We start from the raw sequence: 25986 nt of genomic DNA on the forward strand, positions 1-25986 counted from the left end.
GTGTGAACTCCAGGATAGTTATTTTGTGGGTGCTGCAGCAATGTTGCACACTTACCCCACACCCTGACTTCCAGTGCCTCTGATCAGAAGGTAACATGGCCCCTATTGTGTTTCTTGTTGATTCCCTTATCAGCGTCGGAGAGAATCGAATTTGTGCAGTAGGGATGAGTAACAAATTTGAACTGTGTTGCCACAGGATAAACCCTCTTACAACATTTTCATATGACATTAGGCGATAACAGGGTCTGTGCTAGTAATCCAAAGCCACGTAACTGTGGAAATGTGGGAAGCTCCTGTGACAAAAGCTATATTTTTCCTCCACCTGTCCGACAAGGTTGTGTGTATGAGTCATGACACTGAAACTGCTTTGTTTTGTGTCTTCAAAAGACCATTGTATCTTTGCCAAGACCTGTATGTGTCAGCCTTGTGAATGTGGAAGTCAACTGTTCTGTAACACCAAGAACGTATGTTCTCTCCTTGCCTTTCAAGGTTTTATCCAAATCAGGACATGGAAGAAATGTGCAATGCGTGGTCCCTTGTGACAGCTACCATTGATTGATGTCCAATCAGTTTGTGGGTGACAATTACACATCAATGACATGTCTGCTTCTAAAGGCTTTTAAATCATCGTTGAAGTTACAGGCAAAGGAAACGCTGTGGAATGTCAGAATCTCTACAAGGTTGCAAAGCATATCAATAACCAGCCAGTCATTCACATTCTACTACTTGCAACAGATAACTATGACAGTTCATTATCCATAACACAACCTTTGAGCAATATAAAGTTATATTCACAAGAAGTTCGAACGTCAGGAGTAAACAAAATGTCCCAACCTGCCTGCCTGCATTAGAATAGCTAACAAGGTAATTTTTGCTCTGCAGGATTGTGGGGTATGTGGCTAGGGGAAGGGAATGAGCCACTATAAGCAAACACTACTCGGGCCAAATTGTCTTCTCAGCAGGCTGGCCACATTAAAACGTGAACCAGCAAAGTCAGAACAGCACGCTTGGAGCAGGTAAGACAATCCAGCAAGCACATATTTCAATCGAAAACATTTCTTGCAACTCAGAGACACACAAAGAAAGGGGCGGACATTGCGTATGAGTTTTATTTTTGTAAAATTTGTAAGGATGCCGTACAATGCTAGGAAACATTGCAGTCAGCTAAGAGATTTCAGCTCATGAAACAAAATACCATTATAGGCAAAGGAGAATTCTGCCAAGCGAGATCACGCTGCGAAAAAGAAAAAAAGTAGTCCACAAACCGGACAGACAACAGCGAGCCTCGTTTGTTTTCAGTACTTGGTCGCTGCGCTCAAGGAGGGCTAACCACCGGAAAAGGCATGACGTATGCATGTCTTCCACTAATTAAAGCAAGCAGATTTTAAAAGTCAAGCCCACGAACCAATAAAAGACACTGACGTGACATGGACAGGGCTCCGAGCCCTTTTCTAACTACTAAGGCATCCCGCAAGCGCATGCAACGCAGGCTCGACCCTAAAAATAGCCCCTCCTGGGAATGTCCTCATATAAACAATTTTCATGCATTAATAGGTCTCATCATTATTAATGGTTTGGGTCTATGACATTATAATTAATTTTGTGATCAGGTCTGCCTAAGTGTATGTGATACTTCCATGTAGAGATCCTACATGTATTACTATTCAAGCCTGTAACCTTGTTATAATGCTTATGAAAAACTATTACCAAATGTAGTAGGTCTTATATGATTGATTGTGGAAAGTATTACAGAAATGGTAGGCATGCCATTTTTGATTGACAGAGTTCATATCAAGGCAACAGATTCATCCCAGAATCATATCAATACTGAACAGTTTTACTGTGGAAGGCAAACAATAAAGTTGCTCATAATGTAACCAGAGCTGCTCAAATTTAAAAATAAATAACAATGATGGCCTGAAAATGCCAAGCCTTCACTTCTTTGTGCCTCATGATATAAATTGATTACCCACATAAATAAACAAGTGTCTACAAATCCAATAGTTTTGATTGAATGAAGGACCCATGTTTGAGTACATGCAAACACACAATGCCGGCTCACTTATGTCTCACTTTTTTGCACAAAAATGCTTACAAATGAGACAGTGCTCACATGGAGTTCAGATAAAGAACTAGAAGCAATATTCAATGGGTTGGTTAAGTGAATAAATGCACAGAAGTTGTCACAGCAGATTTTGTGGGGAAGCTAAATGCCTGGTAGCTTTCTTCCTGGGGCTAGTGTAAAGGAGCTTCCTCCAGTTATTGCCATTGTATTGAGAAATTGGATGCAAGCATACCATCCATTTCCATGTGGCTGGTAAAAACAACCAGTCATCTCCCAGTGCCTGATAAGGTAAATACGGCTTACCTGCCATCTCTAAAAGCTGGGGAAAAAGGTGGAGACCTATCAAATCTCTTCACAATTAAGGATGTCATTCCATGAATGTCCAAAAACTGTTTGTAAGGTATCTGGAAGCAGAATTGCAGTATGAGAGAACAGGGTCAGAATAAGCAAGACTGTAATTTACTCTACGAAGGCTTGGAAAAGCAGTTCGGGATATACCAACCAAGTCAAGGAAGCAGGCAAGAACTATGCAGTTCACACAACTGGTCTCACAGTCATTACTGAAAACATTAAGACCTTAATAACATTTCCAAACAGTTGGCAAAGTGAATGTCTTTAGGGGCTGTCTACAAGTAAAATGGAAAAGATGGAAAACTACCAGTCTTCTTCAAGTAGTTAGTTACATAGATGAAGACTCAATAGCCTTTGCAGAATCAATGCTGACTTTGAATGGCCTCCTAGACCCTTCCATGGGTTGACAAGGTGTAGAGGTTGATCAACCATAAATGTAATGGGTTTTCAAGAGGGAAGTGACCTTAAAGATGTGAGTGAAAACATTCAAAAATCTATTCAGTATTCCTACAATAGGTGATGCTCATCAACAGCATACATATATTGCCGGAACAATCAAATGAGAGCCAGCAATCCTAAAAAGAAGAACAGAGAACTATTTACTCTACCCAAGGAATAGGCTATGTGAATTAAGTTTGGAAACGGCACCTAATGTGTTTGAAATGTGTATTGAAGCCTCAGCCACTCCAAACTGTTGTTGGATGTTAAATGCCCACTAGGCATGCGCCCATTTAGACAAGAAGGGTGTCAGCTTGTAAATCATTCATGTGGAATTAAGAAAGTGGATGGAAATTGACCCTTCCTTTGCCTAAAGAGGAATGATATTCTTCTGATGAATCTTCTGGTGGGATTAGCTCTAAGACACTGATGTGTTATTGTAAGAATGTAGAAACACTGTAACTTCACACATGATGGTCATCGGCCTGTCAAACTTATAGCTGTGCCATCCTCCAAACCAAACTCAATATGCAAAAGCATGAAAGCTTATTAATTATCAAATAATGTGAAGAAGTATATGCAGAACGTCATGACATAATGAAGATCATGCACTTGACCACAAATATCCTTTATACACTATTTTAATTCCTCAGCTGATGCAAAATGGAAGGGGTACCAGACAGAGTGGCCTCCTCCATAAATCTTTAACCTGCTTGAGACATCATTTAGCTATAGTGGGATTCAGAATCAGTGGGTCTTTTTGTTCCTTTCTTTTTAAGTCCCCCCCCCAATGAATTGTATTCATTTTCCCTTTCTCTTGAACTGTTACTGTTTCTCTACTCATCTTTATCTTAATATTGTATAACAGCCACAATTAGGACACAAGCAGCTAAGCCTTGACAGACCACTAGCAGTAGAAAGTTTATACTATCTTTGTTTTTATAGATATATCAACTGACTACTTACCCTACTTTCACATTTGCAGACTTAAGGTCTGAAGAAGGATTCAAAAGAATTAAATTATACACCCTAAAGCAGTCCAGTACAATATTCCGAACATTCAGCGGTCAAGACAGTGTTAGCTTTACACACTGATTATATTATTCATTGCATACTGTTGTTTAGGCATACCTGATAGACACCAAATAATAACACAGCTTTCGGACTCAATGGATTGATATTGTTTTAATATGTGTTTAACAATTTAATATTATGTGGTTGGTAATGGTCTTAGCTAACAACAGGCCCTCATAAGCAATGCACATTTGGATCGCTACACCATTTTGGCAGAATGTCATGCAGAGGGCCGCTTAAATTCTATCATTATGCATCTTGGACCCTCCTCTGCTTTTGCATAGTTTACACCTGGACTGTAAGTTGTCTGCAGTGACCCAACGACAAAGAATAATAGTCTAAGTGAAAATGTGGCTGGTGCCACTGGCCACAACATTCCAAACCTGCAGGAGATTTTGAAATGAGTTTGAATGTCATTTCCAGGATTGTGGAAGCAGGAGGGTGGATGAAAGAAGCCTGGCAGAATGAAAAAAAACATATTATTTTGAACTTATTTATGGGTTTCCACTGTCTACTTATTTGAGACCTGTTTACCATATTCGTGCAACTTTAATTCACACATTTATAACTACAAAAACAAGTCTTTACCTGTCAGAGATGGAATCTTTCAGGAAGCACAATCCTGAATCTGCAAGGTATGCGGCAACAGTTCCACCTCCAAAGTAGGTTTTCTGCAAGAACGGTGCAATTTTGTTTGAAACCAGTAGTGCTCCTAGGCCAGTTGGAAAGCCAAAAATTTTGTAAAAGGAAACAGGAACAAAGTCTGCCTGGTAGACTGATAAATCCAAAGGAGACGTGCTCACATACGATGCTGCATCCAGTAGCACATACCAACTCCCGGACATGCTGGGCCTCAGATTCCCTGTCTTTATCTTCTCTATCCAAGTAAGGGGGTATTTTGTACCTGTATAGTTGCTCTGTGCTGGGTAGCAGAAAAGATGTGAAGTTAGGCTTAATGCTTGTTCAGCTGGTGTCTGTGATGTCTCCAACAACTGCATCTCCTCTGGCCTCACAGCAAATATTGACACATTTTTGACAGCTGCGAGCATCCTCATGCCCACAACAGAAGTGTGATTATCAGTGAGGTAGCTAAAGCAACTGCCAGGTTGACTGGAGTCTGGAGATGTCCAGGGGAAAGATTCTGCGACCAGCTTAATGGCAGCTGTGCTTCCAGATGTGAAGATTACGGTGTAGTCGTCAGCAGTGGTATTAAAAAACTGCAGGATCCTAAGGGAATTCAATATTGACTGTTTAGATATTGCTGAAATCCGACTTTTCTCAACAACATCATTAGAAAAAATTGGTTGTATCTCTTCATTCTACATACTGTATGCAGCAGCACACTCATAATCAAGTTCAGGTAATATAAAGTTAGACACGAGTAGGAATTTGAGTAGGATGTAAAAATATAGCTTTCATGTACACTTTCCCTTCAAAACAAAACCAAAATTCTCAATATTAAAACTATGCAAATAATTAACATTTTCAGATCACCAAACTCAATGACAACGCATAACAACAAACTCAAAGAATTTGGGTGCAGTGGGCCAGTCGGACCTATGAGCCACAGTGCCCACATGGGATAATTATAAAAGTATTTGTCATGAATTAAACATGGAAAGCAATATAGCTTGGCTTACAAGAGTGAATCTTTTCTTCCCTTAGATATATGGGTTGATGGCACTGGATTTTGACTCAATGTATGGCACCCTAAAGTTTCATACATGAAAATTAAACTTACTTATGGTCTCCTTTCTTCAATTTTTGATTGGATATTTGTAATCAGGAAATAATAAATAAAAATCTTTTAAATTAGAAAGACACATGAAAATATTTTAGGGTCAGTAGACAGAGTAATAGGGTCTCAGATGTTGCAGCCTTATCTAAATGTGATTACTGAACACCACTAGCCTCATTAAGAAGTAAAAGCCTACAAGGCATCTGCATATAATCAACTAATAACACATCCACCAACCTCTCAGTTTACCCCACCTCATAGAGAGGAATGGGGTTGCTGTGTTTCCTACAGCAAAGCCTCAGCCAGCTCTGCCATCAGAAACACCACCATGAATGGCCCACTGCCACAGAACAACAGGCTTCAGAAGGCCAGTTATAAAGGACTTCATTTTGGGGTTCAACCTGTGACCCCTGTCTTGTTCTTTTAGACCCCGGCACTGCTTTTGCGACCGATGGCCTCAAAATCAGTGCCAAGGACATAGGGTTGGCTTGTTTTACGGGTTTGAGTCCCCACTCCCCCTGCTTTTTGCTCATTTTTTGTAAATTACAATAATCAACAATAGTAGTCTGTTGTTCACTATTCCTGTAATAAAAAATGGAGCACCAGGAGATAGAACAAAACTCTTACAGGAGTAGGAGGCTGGCCCTCTATGTAGTGTGCAACGCTAGGCACACTGTGCAGGGCATCCAGGCAACCACACATTATATTACAGAGGTGAAAACTGGACCACCTAATGCTCTAATTTTTAACTTTGTCGAAGAGTTAGGCCAGTTTGGGTGGAAGCAACTGCAGAAAGTCAATGGAGCTGGTGTCAGGCCACTGCAGGGGACTACTCGGAAAAGCACTGCACAGTTGGTCTTAAAGGTAAGTCCCATGGGTCCCCTTAGGGTGTTGAGGTTGCAGGGGGTGTGAGACCTTTAGGGCACAGCTGGATCTTTGTTGCATGGCACAGGGCAGCCGGTTGCAGAGCGAATCGGTAAGCCAGGAGCTATGTTCAAAGGTACCCTTGGAAACAGGAGGTAGGTCACTTTGAGGGTCCCAATGCCCTGGGTACCTAAGTACCATGTACTAGGAACTTATAGTGGCAGCTTAAGGTGTCTCCAATGGTACCAATTTATCACAACAGTTTTGGGGAAAGAGGTCTGGCCAATAAAACCTGGTTAGCAGGGGCCCTAGGCACTAACACCTTTGAGCCTACATCATTTACCAGGCAAAAAGTGGGGGGCTAACCATGCCAAGAGAGGCCTTTTCTCACAACAGGCAGCTGAGGTAAGTAAAAAAAAAACTTTAAATATATGTTGTGTTTGCTTGTGAGTTTGTGTGAGACAGTGTGTTTGTGAGAGCATGTGTGTGTGAGTGACAGTGAGGGGGCAAGAGCAGTATCAGGTAATGATTGTGAATGAGTATGATTAAATGTCTGTAAGTCTGAAAAAGTGCATGAAGGTGAATGAGAGTCAGAGTGACTGCAATTGAGTGAAAGTGGATGAGGTAGAAATAATAACTAAGAATAATTGTGAGGGATTAATGAAAGTGAGTGACAGTGAGTGAGACAAAGTATGCAAGAATAAGAGTGACTACAAGTGAGTGTAAGACAGAAAGTATGCATGAGTGAGAGCAAGAGTGAATGTAAGTTTAAATGAATGAGGGAGAGTGAATTGGATTGAGAATACGTTTTTGAAAATGAAGGAATGAGGGTATGTGTGAATGTGAGTAAGTATGAGTGATTTAGACTAAGAATGACCGAGAGTGCAAATGAGTGAGTGAGATTAAGAATGAGCACAAAAGAGTGAGTCACAATGAATGAGTGCATGTGATTGTAAATGAACAAGAGTAAGAATGAATATGAGTGATTGAATGTAAGTGAGCATAAGCAAGAATGTAGTGTTATGATCGCAAGTCTGCTGCTGGCCCTGGCATATTGAGGGTTACTCTTGGCTTAAAGAGAAATATAGGACAAAATACTGCCACTGGCATAATAGAGGAGACTATTAGCCTGAGAGGCATATCAGTGACAAAATATGGGTGCTAGTATACTAGAGTTAATACTGGGCATAATCGGCACCCATAGTAAAATGATAATTCTTGCAATAAGAGGATCCTGTGGAAAAAGCTGGTGCTGATACTTTGGAAGTATTTCTTGTCATAAGGGATGACAACTATGACATGTGGGAAGGGGCAACCAAGACAAAATGCTGGTCCTGGCATACTAAAAGTAATTATTAAGGAATGGGTCACACATGGCTTATGGGAGGCATTAAGTGCAATTTCTGGTACTGTCATTTGTATGCCACATTTGGCATAAGGTGCACCCATGGAATGTGAGGGATACGTATACCATAATGCTGGCATTGGTACAGTGGAGTTACTTTGGACATATGGGACACCAAGAGCATATTTTCAAATATAATTTTGATAACTCCTGGGCCACCATGACTGAACCTGAATATTTAATGAGTTGAATTTCAGTGCCTATGCCTATGCCTATGGCTCTTTAGCAAATTTGTGTGAAAAAAATGCTTTAAAATGTATGGCCCCATTTTTTAAATGTTATATGGGGAAACATTGAGCCTCTCCAGAATATACCTGACTCACTTGCTTGATTTGTTCACTACAAATCAAGGTATATAACATACCCCACTATTTTCAAAGAACTTGTTACCATGCTAATATAGGTGATATTTAAAACAGACCATTGTCTGTGTTTTGTATTAATCATTTATTTATTATGAAACTTCAGCAATGCCAATTATTGTGATGTCAAGGGTTGTGACACTTTCTATGAAGATCTGGGATAATTTGACGTAACTTCCTGTGATGTCATTAAAGTCAATCCATGTGTGATGTCACTTATTGAAACCCTTGCATTTTGATAAATCAACAAACATGCCAGGCCTTTTGTTTCTTATCCTGGAATACCATGCCCAACATGGCATTCCTTTGGAGGAAAAAACAACTGATGCCCCCTTCTCAGTGTAACATTTCAAACATTTTCAAAGCAGCAGTTATATCTCTGAACAGGCCTCTCTTATCTTGTCAAACTAGTTAATATTCATGCACAAGGCACTTTGTTGATATTCCCACTATTCTGGTTGTCTGTCTTTGGGAGGTTATCTATGCCTGCATGCAGGGAATAATGAAAAACTGGAGCCTTATTGCTGATGTTTAAATTCTGATGTATTTAGATATTTTAATCTTTTGTTCGCTGTACTTCGAAGAAATTTGCACTTTATCTTTAGGGGTCCTGGCTGATTGGATTGGGAGGTTATTGGTTGACATCAGAGTTTGCATCTAAGGGTCTGGGTATATCAAGAGTTGAATTGCCATACGCGAATTGGGAGCCTATTGCTTCAGTTTGCTGCTACATTTGGTAACTATTGGAGGATGAAGTTGAAGAGGTTTGACCTTAAGTAACTAAAGCCTTTTAGAAATTTGCACTTTATCAATGTGTATCAATGTTTTAGATATCCAATGTAAAATTAGGATGAGTTTTTGTTAATATGAAGCATGGGGCATTGAACAAGTTGAATTAATGATTATATTGTGTTTTACTGGCATTCTTTCTTTATTATACTGTTATGGTTTTAACTAACTAAACAATAAACTTTTACCTGCCTACCTTTTCAGTGTGTCATCAATATTCATTTATTAGTTTTTCAAATACAAACTCTACTTTGGTTGTTTGTCTTAGACACCCCCCACAAATGTTGTCTGTTCCAGCAGGTGACAACAGATTGTTCTATTTAGAATTAATTTCTAAAACACCTGAATTGTGTGATCAATGTGTAGTAACTGATTTTGCAAATACCATCATAATGACGGTCACCCATTTGTGGGAATAATAATGAATACACTTAATCATGATCAAGTGATCATAAGAAAATCCTGAATATAATTATAAAGTTATCTGCACTTGTGACATCACACAGTGGTCAAAATATGGTATACAATGTGTGTAACATTCAAAACGTATAACAAAAAGCAAATGGTGGTTGATATAATATGAATTAACACAATTATTTTTGATGTTCAAACATGAATTAACCTGGTTCAATTGTATACAAGTCAATGTTGTTTTGACCCATAGACAGTTTAAGGAGACATCACCAGGACAGAATAATAAAGAAAGCTAGAGAGACTGCAATAAAAAATGGCAAATATGGATATGAGCATATGTTGTGTTGAGCATTTCCACCAATGTGTTCCTGCTATGTCAGTTACTTAGTTCTCAGTACTGCCCCTTTCCGAGTCACGGAACCATCAACCTTTCTCATATTTGGTGCAGCAAGCTTCCCAGACTATTATCAGCCTATTGCAAGGACCACAGTTCCAGTTCTGTTACCGCAGATACTGTATAGGTCCTTGATGCTTACCAAAGAGTAAATCCTTTGATACCAGCAGCTAAACCCCGCTGCCTACAGACAAAGGTTATGCTTAGTGGCACACAGCTAAAGTGCTAGCACATTATGAGGAGGATACTGGTCCACGCATTTCTCCCCACCCTCTATGGTGCATGAGCAAAGCCTGCATGCAGTAGTAGTTGTATGCTTGTGGAAGGAGGGTTTAGAGTCTGATATGACGGCTGGCCCTGCACCCACCCCCTGCAGTGGACAGCCAAAGGCCAAAGTCCTGGTGGCTGGCTAGTCCACTGGGAGTGGAACACCCTGCATCACTCTCTCTGCAGTGTACAGCTATTGACCATGTGCAGCAGTAGTTGGATGTCTGCACAGGTTGATGCTCGGATGCTGGCTGGAGCAAGGTCATGTGTCCAATTCCCATGACACATAGCTGGAGGCTGTGCACAGAGGGGGTTCGATTCCTGTGGAAAGTGCAGTGAAGGGCCTGGCTGGATCTTCTTGCTGCATTCAATCAATCAATCAAACGGGATTTGTAAATCACAACTAATCACCCGTGAGGGTATTAAGATGCTTGCAGGTCTCAGCAGCTGATTGGAATAGCAAGATCTTGAGGGCTCTATGGAATTCCGGAAGAGAGGTGATGGTCTGGAGATGCATGGGGAGGCTGTTCCAGGTTTTTTCTGATATGTGGAAGAATGACCGTCCTCTACTTCTGCTTCAGCGGATACGTGGTGTGTGGGCAAGTGATAGGTAGGCAAAGCATAGTGTTCTTGACGGTTGGTGGAAATTCATGCGGTGGTCAACGTAGGCGGGTCCTTGGTTCTATAGTTTTGTGTGCGTGGGCCAGGAGCTTGAGGCTGGGTGCTCCCGTATGGTTGGATTTCATACTGGAAGTGGTGTCCTCAGTGGAGAGTAGGTTCAAGGTGCTTAGTCAGTGGTTGGTGTTGGTTGTGGTGGTGACTCTGTTGATGAAGTCTGTAGGTGTAGGTTGGAATTTGAAGTTCCTGTATGTGGTTGCAATCTTACTGTGAAATAAGTCAGCAAGGTTGACATACACCTCCTGTGAGGGTGTGATGTTTTTTCTCTAGCTGCCAGGTTGGAGCAATATTTAACAATGTTAAAGAATCCCTTGGTGTTATTGCTGCTGGTTTCGATAGGTGTGGCTAGTGCTGCCTTCTTTGTTGCTCTCAGCAGGCGGTGGTAGTGGTTGAGGAAGGTCTTGAAAGCTGCCCTGTGGGAGGTGTCTTTGTTGGCATGCTACTTCTTCTCAACCTGTTTGCTGTCTCGTTTAGCAGTTCAGGGGTATACTAGCTGGCTTTTTTAAAGGATTTTCTCTGGATGCTACTTTTGACATCAATGATGTTGTCAGCTCAGTTGGTGATCCAGGCGATAAAATTATTTACTCCTTGTTTGAGGTCGCTGGTGGTAGTGGGGCTGGAGCTGTTGAGGATATCAGTCCAGCTGGCCTCTGAAACTTTGTTCCACACCCGGAGGCGGGGGCACTGGATATGTTGGGATGTTGTTGCAGGGCTGGAGATGTTGAAGTGGATGATGGAATGATCAGTCCATTATGAGTTCAGTGTTGTGGTTGTATGTGACACAGCTGCTGTAGGTGAAGCTGAGGTCCAGTGTGTGTCCCGCAGTGTGCATTGGGTCATGGATGACCTTGGTTAGTCAGAGGCAGGTCACACTGTCGAGGAGGTGTGCAATGCTGTTGTTGATGTGGAACTTAAGGTCGCAAAGGAAGATATAGACTTTTGATTCTAAGGCTAGGGCTGAGATAAAGTCTGCAATGGTGTTGCAGAAGCTGGTGCACGGGGCTGAGGGTGACCATGCTAGGGTATCTCTGATGGTAGTCTTGTCATCCGTGTGGAGCTGAAAGTTGGGGTGCACCTATGGTATGGCAGTGTTGCCAGCAGAGGTGGTGCAGTGTAGGGTTTCTTTGTGGGCTATTGCGGTTACTCCTCCTTGCTTTTTGGTGCAGCTTTTGTGAGTGATTTTATATCCATCAGGGATTGCTGCAGCAATGTCTGGGGTGCGCATGGGTTTGAGTCAGGTTTCAGTGGAGAAAAAGATGTCAAGTCTGAGGGTACTGATGAGGTCCATAGTTTGCGGGGGGTGCTAGCACATTGAGTGTGTGTGTTGAGAAGCAGGCAGTGGAATTGGTGTATTGCGTCTGGCGTGTGAAAGTTTGCCATGGTGGCATGCTGTGTAATAGTGGTCGTGCAGGATGAGTAACATCTGGCACAGGAGAGCAGTCCTACTGTTGAGTATGGTGGGGCATGGCAGCAGCATTCTCTGGGTTATTAAGTACTTAGGGCATTGAGGGTGGTGGCATAGTAACTGTGGGTGGACAGGGGACCAGGGATCCTGACGATTGGGCACAGTCCAGGCGCGTACAGCTGTAGATAGGCTTGTCGTTGGCATGCCTTTGGTGCACCAGCAGCACACCAGCTGCATTGCTGCACCACAGCCTCCAGTAAGTAGGACCTGGAACGAGAAAGGGGGTCTGGGTGGCAGTGGGCTGGGCTCGCTGGAGACCTGATGTGAGAGAGAAATGGTGGAAAAAAATGGGTGGGAAAAGTGAGCGAGCGACAACACACTAAACAGTCCAAAGAAAATACAAAATGATAAATACTAATAGTGGGCACAACAATGCACGGCAAAACAAGCAGTACAGTAAAGGGGACAGAAAGATATAAATGGCACATGCAGAAGAGTTGCTATTCAGGCAGCAAAGAGGAGCTGGAGCGAAGGACCTGCTGCACTTCACCAAAATGGTAGATGGCTGAAGTCCATGGGCAGCAGGAGCTGCAGGCTTCTGGAGAGTGAGGTGCAGGGGCAGGCAGGGCATTACCCACAATGCACAGCCATTGGCCATAAGAATCAAAGATTGTGAATCTGTGGTGGGTTGGATGCAGGGCCTTGTTTGGACTCAATAACATGCAATGTAAACAATGTACATATTTATCTTTTCTAAAGAGAACCATTTATATTTTAGAAAAAGATTTGAATTCTTTGAGATAAAAAATAAAATGACAGGAATAAAAAAGAAAAAACATTATTTTAACATATGTTGGCGTAAAACAATGTAACTTATTTAATGATTGTGCTCTCTGCTTTCTAACTGATATCACCATCTTGAAAGCAAGGCAGTGCAAGCCAATAGGGGTGAAACATGTATCATTCTCATCCTGCTGAAGGATGTCCTGTGGCAGCCTGTTACCAGGAGGGGTGATGTGTTGTAATGCCATGGCAAATGTATATGCCTCCTCTTCGGAATCACACTTCCTTTTTGCTGCATTAGTTTTGGGTTGATGGCAAGCATTACAATGCTTGTGCGTTTGAGATGTTCCAGAGGGATAAATCCCATAACTGTTCCAGCTCCGCTTTCTGGATGAGAGTTTGTTTTTCTCAAGCATAAATTGTGAAGAACGTCCTTGCAATAAACTCAGGTTGAAACCTAGAATCTTCAGTCTGATCTCCATTGCAATCCTGAGCAGTTTTCTCTGGATTTCCCCTGTGTTTGTCATATTGACCAGAAGCCACAGTTGAAAATGAAATAAGTTCTCTACCCCCAAAAAAGGGAAAACAACAAAAAAACAAGCTATCTTCCTTTGCTGTACATCTCTCCTACAGCAAGGGCAGTAGCGTTATGTTAAAAAAGGACAAAAACTGCTTAAAAGTGGGAAAGTACAGTTACAGAAACCAATGAAATACTTTCAGTGGTATCCAAGGATTCATGAATACTCTGCACTATCAAGGGAATGACCTGGATTTGTGTCAGCAGTTTTGAGTACAGTGGGTCCAAAATGTTTACAACGTGGATATATTGAAATGTACCTCTACAGTACTGTGTCTAAAGTTGCCCTTAGCAAACCCTGAATTTCAAATGATACATATGAATTTGTTTTCTTTTCATACTCAACTTTGTCACAAGTTCCGGATTCATTGCACTGGTTGTGGAAGTGCAGTACTAAGAAAGAAGACTGGCCTTTCTTATCTTGTGAGAGTGCTTCTGTACTGTAGCATTCTTCCTACTGATGCTACTGAGGATCTGCATTCCTCAAACACCCCTACAAAAACATTAACAGAGATGTCATATTGCTTAAACATTCCAGACTATCTGAAAGAAACCCACGGGCTCCATTAACCAGGAGTCCACCTTTTGGAGTACAACATTTTGTTTTTTGTCTCTTGAGAGGGAGAAAAATAAATTTAGTCTGTCAGCATCATGGCATCACAGCATGCCAGAGAAAGACAGGAAGCAGCTGACACCGTAGAAGGACACGTGTTTGCCAAACCAGGATGATGATGTGGTTCAGATGTCTTCACCATTAAGGGCTCCTCCTGTACCTCAGTCTGAAAAGGGAGTCTTTGGTGTGGCAAATTTTTACCCAGCTGCAGGACAGAATGAGGGAATTCCTGCATAGTTACATGTATATCATATGACCAAGTGCTGCAGAAGGGGCACCCGGGGATGTACCCATTTAGTATGAGTGACATGAGAAAACATCTCTGGGCATGGATTCAAATTAATACTCCTGAGAAAAGATGCAGGGGTATCAATGAGAAGAAGAAGCAGAAGCATCCATGTACCAGATGTCCAGCAAAAAGTAAAGAAGATAGCTGCCTGCCTTTTTTCTCCACTTACTGCTACAAAGTCATCTGTTCATTGGAGATGAATACATTTATCTCAATAAATGCCCAACTGAAAAAAGTCAGAAAGAGTTAATAGATAAAAAAAAGTTAGAAAAAAGCTTATCAAAACTCAAACATTTTTGTAAAAGTTTACAAAAATATGAAAATGCTCCAAAATATGAACATATCAAAAAGAAAATCATAGTTTTGAAAATGGCTAGCTGTAGTGCATGGAAAACATGCCTTAGTATAAGGTTTGGACCTGTAACCTATCCCTACTGCACACTGCCAAAGCTTTTCTACACCAGTGGCTGGATTGTAGGAACTGGCTGGTGGACTAATGCTAGGGCAGTGTGCATTTCCTCACAAGCAGAGGGTGCACTGCAGGACCTGACCCACCTCTTTTGTGCACAGCCAAAGGCTCTGTACAGTGGGTGTCAGATGCCGATCTGTGGTGGAATACAACCCGCCGCTTCTGCACATGGCCAAATGTTATAGGGTGAAGGGCCTGACTAGAGACCAGATTTTGTGCTCTAGCTTCTGCTGCTCATGGCTGAACTGAAATCTGTGAGCAGATTCAGATATCTGCAGGGAATATAGTGCAGAGTCGGGGCAGACGCCAGGAGCTGTGAATGATAGCACCCTTTTGGATTCTGAAGGACTCCCTAGAGCTGTGATGTAAGTTTTAGAATGTGCTGAAATTAATGGAGGTGTACAATGTTTAGTTTGCCGGTACACTTAGATGAATAAAGACATGTAATACATAGCTCTGTGTGTGGCATAATCATTGGGGGGTACACAGGCTGGAGAGGATGCTATAACTGGTGACGAGATAGGAGGTAAGTAATCCGAAGAGAGACAGTGCTCTCCCAGAGAGTTTGCCATCGTCCAAGCAAACTGCTTGTGCTTGCTATGAGTGCCTTTGTCAAAAGTGCAGAATCGATGTTTGGTCTATGTGGAGTAAGAGTGTAACTCCAGAAAGTGTGAAGCATTTGAGGATAAAGAAAGCTTCACTGAGAAGGCGACACATCATTGGTCAAGAACCTACTGGAAAGTACGTACAGAGAGGTACTGCACTATTATGAACTACAAGGCTATACAGTACACAGTGCTCTACTACTGTAGGCAGATATAACCAGGTTTTGAAAGTGCAGAAAGTTAAACAATGACAATGTGTTCAGCAGCTCTGAGAGGCAGAGATCACCCAGGTGTGAAAAAGCACCAAAGAACACCTGATAACACAACAAGTCAGATACAAGGAACGGTCATCTGCTTACTAGAATCAATTAAAGGGAGTCATCCTACTGCGGCACTGGGAAGTGGCCCAAGCACAAGGGACCAGGGTTGTGCCTATGGAGCCGTCCATACCTGAAGCAGCAAGAGGCATCATAGAAGGCTGTTCTTCCAATGGAGACCAAGAAAGAGGCCACATTCCCTGCTTTTCTAAAATATGGCCCTGGGGCCAGCACTTCACAGAGCCTGGCTGAATGGTATGAATGGAACAGGTCCTGATAGACAGCAGATGAAGCTGGAGAGACCTCCGATATCAATGTCAGTAAATCCCACAAATGATTATAATTCTGCCGCCTTCCTGAAACCACCACCACCACCATTCGATACCACCAAAAAGCAAAATATTGACAGTAGATGGTCTGCTTGGATAGAGACATTTGTTGATTTCATTGATGCGTTAAAAGGAACAGAAAACAAAAGGTTTATCTAGTACCTGCAGAATCTTGCTGGTGAAAGTGTAAAATAAGTCATATAAAAAATGTTGCGAGCTGACGAAATTACGTACTATTGAATTAAAGAAGCTTTGACTCTCAAGTTCAATCCAATAACAAAGGTAGATTGTGAAAGATACATTTCCAGTCAAGAACAACAAAGAGTTGGTGAAAACAAAGACAATGATACGCTTTTCAAACACTTTAGATTCAATGAATTTAATGATGAAGAAGCAATACGTGCCAGAGTTATTGACAGATGCCTGTCAGGTTCATTCAGATGGCAAATGCTGAGAGAAATTCTTAGTTGGGAGCGGGTTCTCATGGTTTCCAGAGCTGAAGAGAGTGCTGATTGACAAGCTGCTGACACGGAGACCAGAAATACCCAAAGTTAGACTGTCATGAACATGATAAGCAAGCAGAAACACAAAGCTAAAGAACACAAGGTGATGTCTCCAAAGAAAAATAAATTGTGTTTTAGGTGCGGATCATCGTTTCCGCACAAAAGTAAATGTTCCGCCATTGGACAGATATGCAAAGGCTGTGGTAAGGAGAACTATTTTGTAACTGTTTACAAAGTGAAGGAAAAAGTAAGTGTGTCACGGCGAGATGACAAAATGGGCGACCAAATGTTCCAGAAGTGACTTTCAACACACGCCTACAAGGCCAAGCGACATAAATTGAGACAAATTGACACCAAATGAAGTCAATCGTTATCTACATCATCGTCAAAATGTTAATCAGTATCAAGTGAAAGTGAAGAAGATGTCTGTGCAATGTTGATGTTTACCTTAGGGAAAGGCACATGAAAATACCTTTTATCCTCAACAGTGGTGCGCTGATTAATATTATGCTTGAGGAGAAATATAATGAACTATCTTCATTGCCACACCTGATGCCATAAAAATCTAAAGTGTATACATGGGCTGAATTGACACCCCTGAAAAGAAAATGTTCATTTGTAGCGACTATGAAATACAAGAACACAAAAGTGCAAGTGGCCATCCACATACCTCAAGTTATAGAGGCAAGTCCTTGTTTACTAAGTTTCAGCACAGCTACTGATATGGGACTGACTCTCAATGAACTACAGCATAAATGTGGATCACAAAATAGTAAGCCAGTTCCCCTCATTGTTTCATGGATTAGGAAAACTTAAGAATATGAAAGTAAATTGCATATTAATGAGGATGTCCATCCTGTTGCTTAAAGACACAAAATAAGTGCATTTCATTTAAAAGAAACCGTTGAAAAACAACTTGAATCATTACTTAACCATGATATCATAGACTGTTCTACTGGTCTGATGCCATGGGTTTCTCCAATTGTAGTAGTGCCCAAAAAAGGACAATAAAGGAACTGTACACATCTGTGTAGATATGCGCCAAGCAAACAAAACATTCAGGTCCACACATTGCTGACATTATAACAAAATTGAATGATGCAAAAGTTTTCTCTTGTTTTGTTATAAAAAAGGGATATCGTCAGTTGGAACTCAAGGAGAATTGCAGGCACCTTTTCCACACATATATTGGCCTGTTTCAGTACAAAAGACTGAGTTTCGGTGTATCATCAGCTGCAGAGATTTTTCAAGATGTACTTAAACGCATCATAAGGCCTGTCATGAATGCTTTCAAGTATAGTGATAACATATTAGTTGTCAGAGCTGTATAGAGGAACGCAATAATGCTCTGAGGCAAGTGTGTTGTTTACTTGTTGATGCAGGTTTAGCATTGAATGATGAGAAATGTAAATTCAATAAGACAATGCTAAAGGTATTTGGCCATATCTTTTCTGATGGGGGCATGAACGGGATCCAGCTAAAGTGCAAGCTCTGTCAACTGCCAGTCCACCACAAGATGTTTCCATGTTAAGCTCATTTCTTGACATCATCAGTTACTAGTCCAGATACATACAATACTTTGCCACTGTGAGTGCTTCACTGAGAGAGTCCGATGAAGAAAATGTTTTCATTTCACTAGTCACATGAGCAAAGTAAGGTTTTAAGAGAATCAAACAAACTATTGAAAATGCTACTGAAACAGCATATTTTGACCCAATGCTACAGAAGTTGTTGTTGAAGCTAGCCTACTCGGGTTAGATACAATCCATGCACAGCACAATGGACACCCAAATGCTTGAAGATTTATTGTGGCATATGAAAGCAAGAGCTTTACCCAAACTGAATGTGGTTATTCACAACCTGAAAAAGAGAGCTTTGCAGTAATGTGGGCTTGTGAACATTTCCATGTGTTCCTATATGGAAAACATTTTATGCTTGTGAGAGATCATCAAGCATTGCTGATCATCGTTAGCAATCTAAAGGCAAAGATACCTCTACACATTGAGTGTTGGGTGTTACTACTACAAGAGTACAAATACACAATTGTGAAGCATTCTGGAAAGATCAAAAGCCTGCTGATTATCTCGCCAGAGTGCCTATACAGTGTCAAGGTAACCCTTCTAAGACAGCTGAAGCCTACATTGTGAAATCAAACACACCTGCTGCCTTTTCCTTGGAACACATTGGGGGTCATTACAACATTGGTGGTAAAAGCCACTTACCGCCGCGCAGAAGACCGCCAACACACCGCCGCAGAATTCCGCCACAATCATTATGACCCACAGCTCAGAAACCGCCAAAATCCAGACACCCGCACAAGTCCGCCACACCAAAGGTCAGTGATAAGCTTGTGATACCAAAACTTCCACCGTCACGTCAACAGGAATACACCCACACTATTATGACCCACAAATCCACGCGTCGGTCTTTCAACCGCGGTATTCCATTGGCGGTACTCACCGCCGCGCTCAAAATACACACACTCTTACAAAACACAACCACATTGGACAAATCAAAATACACACACCTGATACACATACACACACCACTCCCACACATCCAATACAATATAAAACACACACCCACGTCCCCCACAAACCCTTACGTCAACAATTGCGACAGAAGGCCAGAGAGAGACACCACCAGAAAGAACAATAGCATCCACAGGCACCCTACACCATCACTCACACAACATCCAAGCACCTCACACAACACACCTCTAAATATCACCCCACACATCACAACACACACCAACCCACACATCACCCACACCACCCCATGGCCCCGCAAAGACACCCCAGGTTCTCTGAGGAGGAGCTCAGGGTCATAGTGGAGGAAATCATCCGGGTGAAGCCACAGATATTCGGATCACAGGTGCAGCACACCACCATACCTAGGAAGATGGAGCTACGGCGAAGAATCGTGAACAGGGTCAACCCAGTGGGACATCACCCAAGAACTAGGGATGACATCAGGAAGAGGTGGAATGACCTACGGGGGAAGGTGCGTTCCGTGGTCTCAAGACACCACCTTGCAGTTCAGAGGACTGGCGGCGGACCCCCACCTCCTCCCCCAGAACTCACTACATGGGCGGAGCAAGTCTTGGCTATACTGCATCCTGAGGGCCCCACAGGAGTAGCTGGAGGAATGGACTCTGATAAGGCAAAGCTTTCACTACTTCTTCCCCCAACCACCTGCATGCTATCACATACCCCCACCCTCGCCCTTGCCACCATCACTCCAACTCCTCATGTATGTCCCAACTGCACAAACCACACATCCAAAACCCAAGCCCTGCATGTAACACCAAAGCATGGACACCCATCACCAAAGCATGTCCACGACACATACCCATATACCCCCCTAAACCATTATCACACAAGGTCCTACACAGGAATGCAAGCACTTGGGGTACAGGGTCACCCTCCATTGCACACCATGGCACACACAGATGCAATAATCAAACCTTTACACCCCTGCAGGACCCCTACCCAACGTCACCGGACAGGAGGGTCCAGACATGTCCACTCCACCCACAGAAGAGGCCCAAAGTGATGACAGCAGCTCTGTCCAACTGGTTCTAGATGACAAGCCCGGCCCATCTGTGGCCTCGGGAAAGTCGGTTCCCCTCACACTGGCACAGGCCACTACAGAGCTTCCCCCCTCTGGAAACACCAGCACAGCACCCACCCAGCAGGCCCATACCTCTGTCCCCAAGACACGTCAATCAGCAGTGTGTCCACCACTACAGGGAACCCAGGCTAACCCACCACCCCAACAACACCAGGGACCTGGGGGCAGTGGTAGTGGGCACACGTTTCAGGGGACAGAGGCCCAGGAACACAGGGGAACTGGGAGGGCTGCTGTGCGACAGGGGGAGGACAGGCCCAGGGAACCCACTCTCCACGAGGCCCTCTCCAACATTATGGGAGCCAATCACCATTCCCAGGAGACAATGGCAACGGTACTGGCCAAGTTTCAGGAGACCCAGCGGCTGCAGAAGGAACAGTATTTGGGCTTCAGGGAGGAACTCAAATCCATCAATTCCACCCAGGGCACCATTGTAGGGGTGCTAAAGGAACTCATCAACACCAGGAGGGACACTGTGGCACAACAAGGGTCCCCTGACACTAGCCTGGACGATGAACTGCCCACCACCTCCGCCGGCGCTAGTGGACAGGAGGCACTGCCACAGGACCACCACACCAGCACCCTACCCCTGAAGAGGGAGAACCACCCCGCAAGCGGTCCCTGAGAACAATGCCAAGACCCCAGCCAAGAAATGAGACCACCCTGAATGTCATCCTTCTGTCCCACTTTGTCACCCTGTCCATCCTTAAACTGCCCCAGCTTCACTTCCTATGCCCCTTTGGACAATGCACCTGTGAGACTAATAGACTGGACTCTGTCACGGACATTCCTCCACCATCATCCCTGACCATTTTACAACACCCTCCACTATTTAGCACTTAAATAAACACCCTTATATCACAAAACAATCTGGAGTCAGTCTGTGCTTTCGAAAATGTGTATTAGCAATAACAGTGGCAAAATGCTATATCCAATGTAATGTCATCATACCTATGTCACACAGCTCAAGTCCATGCGGAAACAAAGCAGATGTCACACAGTGGGACCCACATCTGTGAAATCGTAAGAGAAAGTGACAACTCAGTGACCATACACTGGGTGAAAATGACAAACAGATGAGAGATAGTAGAATTAAATCAGATGTAGCAGGCAGTATTGTCTTCTTACCTGTGTCTCACTGGAAGTATTGGTGGATCACTGTGTTCCTGTTGTCTATGTCCTCTTCTTCTGCTTCCTCGTCTTCACTGTCCACAGGCTCCACAGCTGCCACAACACCTCCATCTGGACCATCCTCCTGCAGAAAAGGCACCTGTCATCGCAAATCCAAGTTGTGAACCATACAGCAGGCCACGATGATCTGGCATACCTTCTTTGGTGAGTAGAATAGGGAACCACCTGTCATATGGAGGCACCGGAACCTGGCCTTCAGAAGGCTGAAGGTCCACTCTATAATCCTCCTAGTTCGCCCATGGGCCTCATTGTAGCGTTCCTCTGCCCTTGTCCTGGGATTCCTCACAGGGGTCAGTAGCCATGACAGGCTGGGGTAGCCAGAGTCACCTGCAAATGGCGAGAGACAACTGTTAGTCACACAGTAACTCATAGGGACATCCCCAGACCCAGACACCAAGTCACACTGTATTGGGTCCATGTCCTCACCTAATAGCCACACACGGTGCCTCTGGAGTTGCACCATCACATAAGGGATGCTGCTACTCTGCAGAATATAAGCATCATGCACTGAGCCAGGAAATTTGGCATTCACATGGGGAGATGTACTGGTCGGCCAAACACACCATCTGCACATTCATAGAATGGTAACTCTTCCGGTTTCTGTACACCTGTTCACTCCTGCGGGGGGGGTACCAAGGCCACATGTGTCCAATCAATGGCACCTATGATGCTGGGGATATGTCCCACGGCATAGAAGTCACCTTTCACTGTAGGCAAATCCTCCACCTGAGGGAAAATGATGTAGCTCCGCATGTGTTTCAGCAGGGCAGACAACACTCTGGACAACACGTTGGAAAACATAGGCTGGGACATCCCTGATGCTATGGCCACTGTTGTTTGAAAAGACCCACTTGCGAGGAAATGGAGTACTGACAGCACCTGCACTTGAGGGGGGATTCCTGTGGGATGGCAGATAGCTGACATCAGGTCTGGCTCCAACTGGGCACACAGTTACAGGATTGTGGTACGATCAAGTCTGTAGGTGATGATCACATGTTGCTCCTCCATTGTTGACAGGTCCACCAGCGGTCTGTACACAGGAGGATGCCGCCATCTCATCACCTGCCCCAGCGGACGATGCCTATGGAGGAGAGCAGGGAGCAGGGAGTCAACCAACTCTGAGGTACGTAAACACAACTTAATCTGAAAATGGTTGCAAATCGACATATGGCTGTATTAGTGTTTAAGCAAGGCCTAGATATGTGTGACGCACTCCAAAATAATGCCATGTGGGCCCCTGAAATGGCAGCTACCTGACCTGCAAAGTGGGACAAGGGGATATGAGGTAACTGCGCTGGCGTTGTACACCGTTGAGGTAGGCTGTCGAAGACTGCGGCACAATCCTGCATTGGTTAACATTGGACCCTGTGGGTCCCAGGAGCCAATGACGATGAACGCCGGCAGTGACGCTACGCACCGGCGCGGACGTGACCGCCATTTTCTCTCTGTTCAATCACTTGATACCTGATCTTTGACAGGAGAGGACCTACACTAAAAGTGCTGCTGTGAACTCAGTCTGGAAGAGACAATGGCTCGTATGTCTGGGGAAAGGGCCCCTGCCTTCAGCATGGAGTTGGAGAAACTAGTGGATGGGGTCCTCCCCCAGTACACGCTACTCTACGGTCCTCCAGACCAACAGGTGAGTACACTGTGAGCATGCTGTATAGGCAATGGCTGTTTGGAGTGGTGTGGATGAAAGATAGGGGGGGTGAGAATGAGGCATGCATGGAACGACGGTGAGTGCATGTGCGTCATGGCAAGGGCAGGGATGCGGGCCAATGACTGTGACTGTGCGAACGGTTATATCTTCTCCTTTTCCCCTGTACTATTCCTGTCAGCACCCACCAGAAGAAGGGAATTTGGCGTGCCATCGCCAAGGAAGTCTGGACCCTGGGAGTCTACCACAGACGGAGCACCCACTGCCAGAAGAGATGGGAGGACATTTTCCACTGGAGCAAGAAGACAGCGGAGGCCCAGTTGGGGATGGCCTTCCAACATGGGAGGGGTGCCTGTCGCACCATGACCTCCCTCATGTTCAGGATCCTGGCTGTGGCATACACAGAGTTGGATGGGCGCTTGAGGGCATCACAGCAGCCACAAGGGGGTGAGTACACTCTCATTCTGCTGATTCAGCGCACATTGTAGGTGTCTGGGTGGGGGGGTGATCTGTGGGTTCCCTTAGGCCAGGGCGAGTTTAGTAGGCAAGGCCCCTTCTTAAGGCAGGCCCTGTGGCACCCCACCCCACCTGTGTACAGAGCCAACTACAACTAGTCAGGCTCCTGTGACATCCATGTGTGCAGCAATCGAGCATAGCCTTGTAACCCATGTCCCTGTGATAGATTAGGGAACTCCAAGTGCACGGCATAGTGCAGGGGGATTCTGTGTCTGTAGTGTCCGCCAACGGTAGCGGTATTGCATGCACTCAACATGTCTTTCTTCTGTCTCCCCCCCCTTTTTGTGGTCTCCCAGTTCTTGTGTGCATTAGCATCATCAGGCGGAAGAGCAGTGGCACCGGAGCAGGAGGGAGCTGCATCCCACATGGCCCTGGAGGGCGACCCAACAAAGTCTGAATTCACCAGTGGGGCGGAGGGCGAGGGGAGCTGAGACCAGCGATACGGACTCCTCCTCTGATGGGAGCTCCCTTGCGGTGGCAGCCCCATCTGTGCCCCCTGCATCTACAGGTACAGCCGCCACCCCCCTATCAGCACCGCCCTCCCAGCATCCCCTCAGCATTTGCCCTGTGGCCGCTCAACCAGGAGGATTGGCATCTCCTTCGCCCCAGGCACCTCAGGCCCTGCCCCTGTCACCCCTGCTGCCCTCAGTGAGGAGGCCATTGACCTCCTCAGGGCCCTCCCTGTTGGGCAGTCTACCATTTTGAATGCCATCCAGGGTGTAGAGAGGCAGTTGCAACAAACCAATGCATACCTGGAGGGCATTTATTCTGGTCAGGCAGCCTAACAGCGAGCTTTTCAAACTCTGGCCTCAGCACTGATGGCAGCCATTGTCCCTGTCTCTAGCCTCCCCCCCTCCAACTTCCTCCACCCAGACCCAAACCCCTGTACCTCAGCCTATCCCAAGCACACCATCAGACCAGCATGCACACACGTCAACACACAATGGAAGCTCAGGCAAACATAAGCACCACACATCCCACAGGCACTCATGCAAGCATCATACCCATGCAGACATACCAACAGCCACTGCCTCCACTGTGTCCCCCTCCTCCTCGTCTCCCTCCTCGCTCCCTGTCTCGTCTCCACTCACACCTGCATGCACTACATCGTCAGCCACTACCTCCATCACCAGCACACCCACCACCACACCCCGCTCACGTGCACTCACCACCCCCAATACCATTCACACATCCCCTGTGTCGTCTACCAGTGTGTCTGTGAGCCCACCTCCCAAGGTACACAAACGCAGCCACACACCCACCCAACAGCCATCCACCTCACTACAGCCTCCAGTCCATGCACCTTCACCCAAAGTCACCAAATGTACACCTCCTGCAACCACTACCTCTTCCTCCACTCCCAAACCCCCTCCATCTACCCGTCCCTGTGTGCCCAAAAAACTTTTCCTGTCCAACCTTGACCTCTTTCCCTCACCTCCCCCACCCCTTCAGTCTCCTAGGGCCCACCTCTCGGGGTCACAACCAAGCGCCTCAGCCACAACATGGGCACAAAGCCCCCTCCAGAACCAGTGGAGCGATCCATCCACTACATCAGTCCTTGGCAGTATGAAGCACTCAGGGCACAAAGCCCCCTCCAGAACCAGTGGAGAATAACATCCACGACCTCAGTCCTTGGCAGGATGAAGCACTCTGGGCACAAAGCCCCCTCCAGTACCAGTGGAGACTGTTATCCAATTGAGAGACTGTGGCTTTGCACTCCCCAGGATGCAGCAGTGGGCAAACCACCCACAGGAGAGACTTGAGAGACTGTGGCTTGGCACTCCCCAGGATACAGCAGAGGGCAAACCACCCACTGGAGAGACTTGAGAGACTGGCTTTGCACTCCCCAGGATACAGCAGTGGGCAAACCACCCACTGGAGAGACTTGAGAGACTGTGGCTTTGCACTCCCCAGTATACAGCAGTGGGCATGGAACCCCCTCGTGGATCTGTCGTCGGCTGAGGTGCCCCCCCATCCCCCTGAGGTGCTTGTTTTATTTCTATCTGATGCCCCAGCAGTTTTCTCTCCATCTTGTTCGGGTATTGAGTGTGGGCCTCGCCCATGCATTTTGGGCCCAGTGGTCCACGGACTATGATGGTGGAATCCCTTGGACTTGTATTCTTGGTGTATATATTTGTTTATAGTGTGAATATCTTTATATATGTATATATGTTTGATTCATGTATTTGAATATATTACAATCATTCAACTCATTTCCTTTTGTCCTTGCATTCTTCCAGGGAGAGTTGGGGGGTGTAACTGT

The 25986-nt window shown here is 44.8% G+C and overlaps 1 protein-coding gene across 1 annotated transcript in view; it reads right to left on the bottom strand.

Moving 5' to 3' along the window:
• LOC138280770 (molybdenum cofactor sulfurase-like) overlaps positions 1 to 25986 on the bottom strand; it is a 566269-nt gene that overhangs the window by 349790 nt on the left and 190493 nt on the right. Inside the window, exon 4 of the mRNA XM_069219519.1 lies at positions 4517 to 5155. Within this exon, the coding sequence (XP_069075620.1) occupies positions 4517 to 5155 (639 nt within the window). The remainder of the gene's footprint in view (positions 1 to 4516; positions 5156 to 25986) is intronic.

Source organism: Pleurodeles waltl, chromosome 2_2 (genome assembly GCF_031143425.1).
Source record: "Pleurodeles waltl isolate 20211129_DDA chromosome 2_2, aPleWal1.hap1.20221129, whole genome shotgun sequence".
Taxonomy (NCBI): domain Eukaryota; kingdom Metazoa; phylum Chordata; class Amphibia; order Caudata; family Salamandridae; genus Pleurodeles; species Pleurodeles waltl.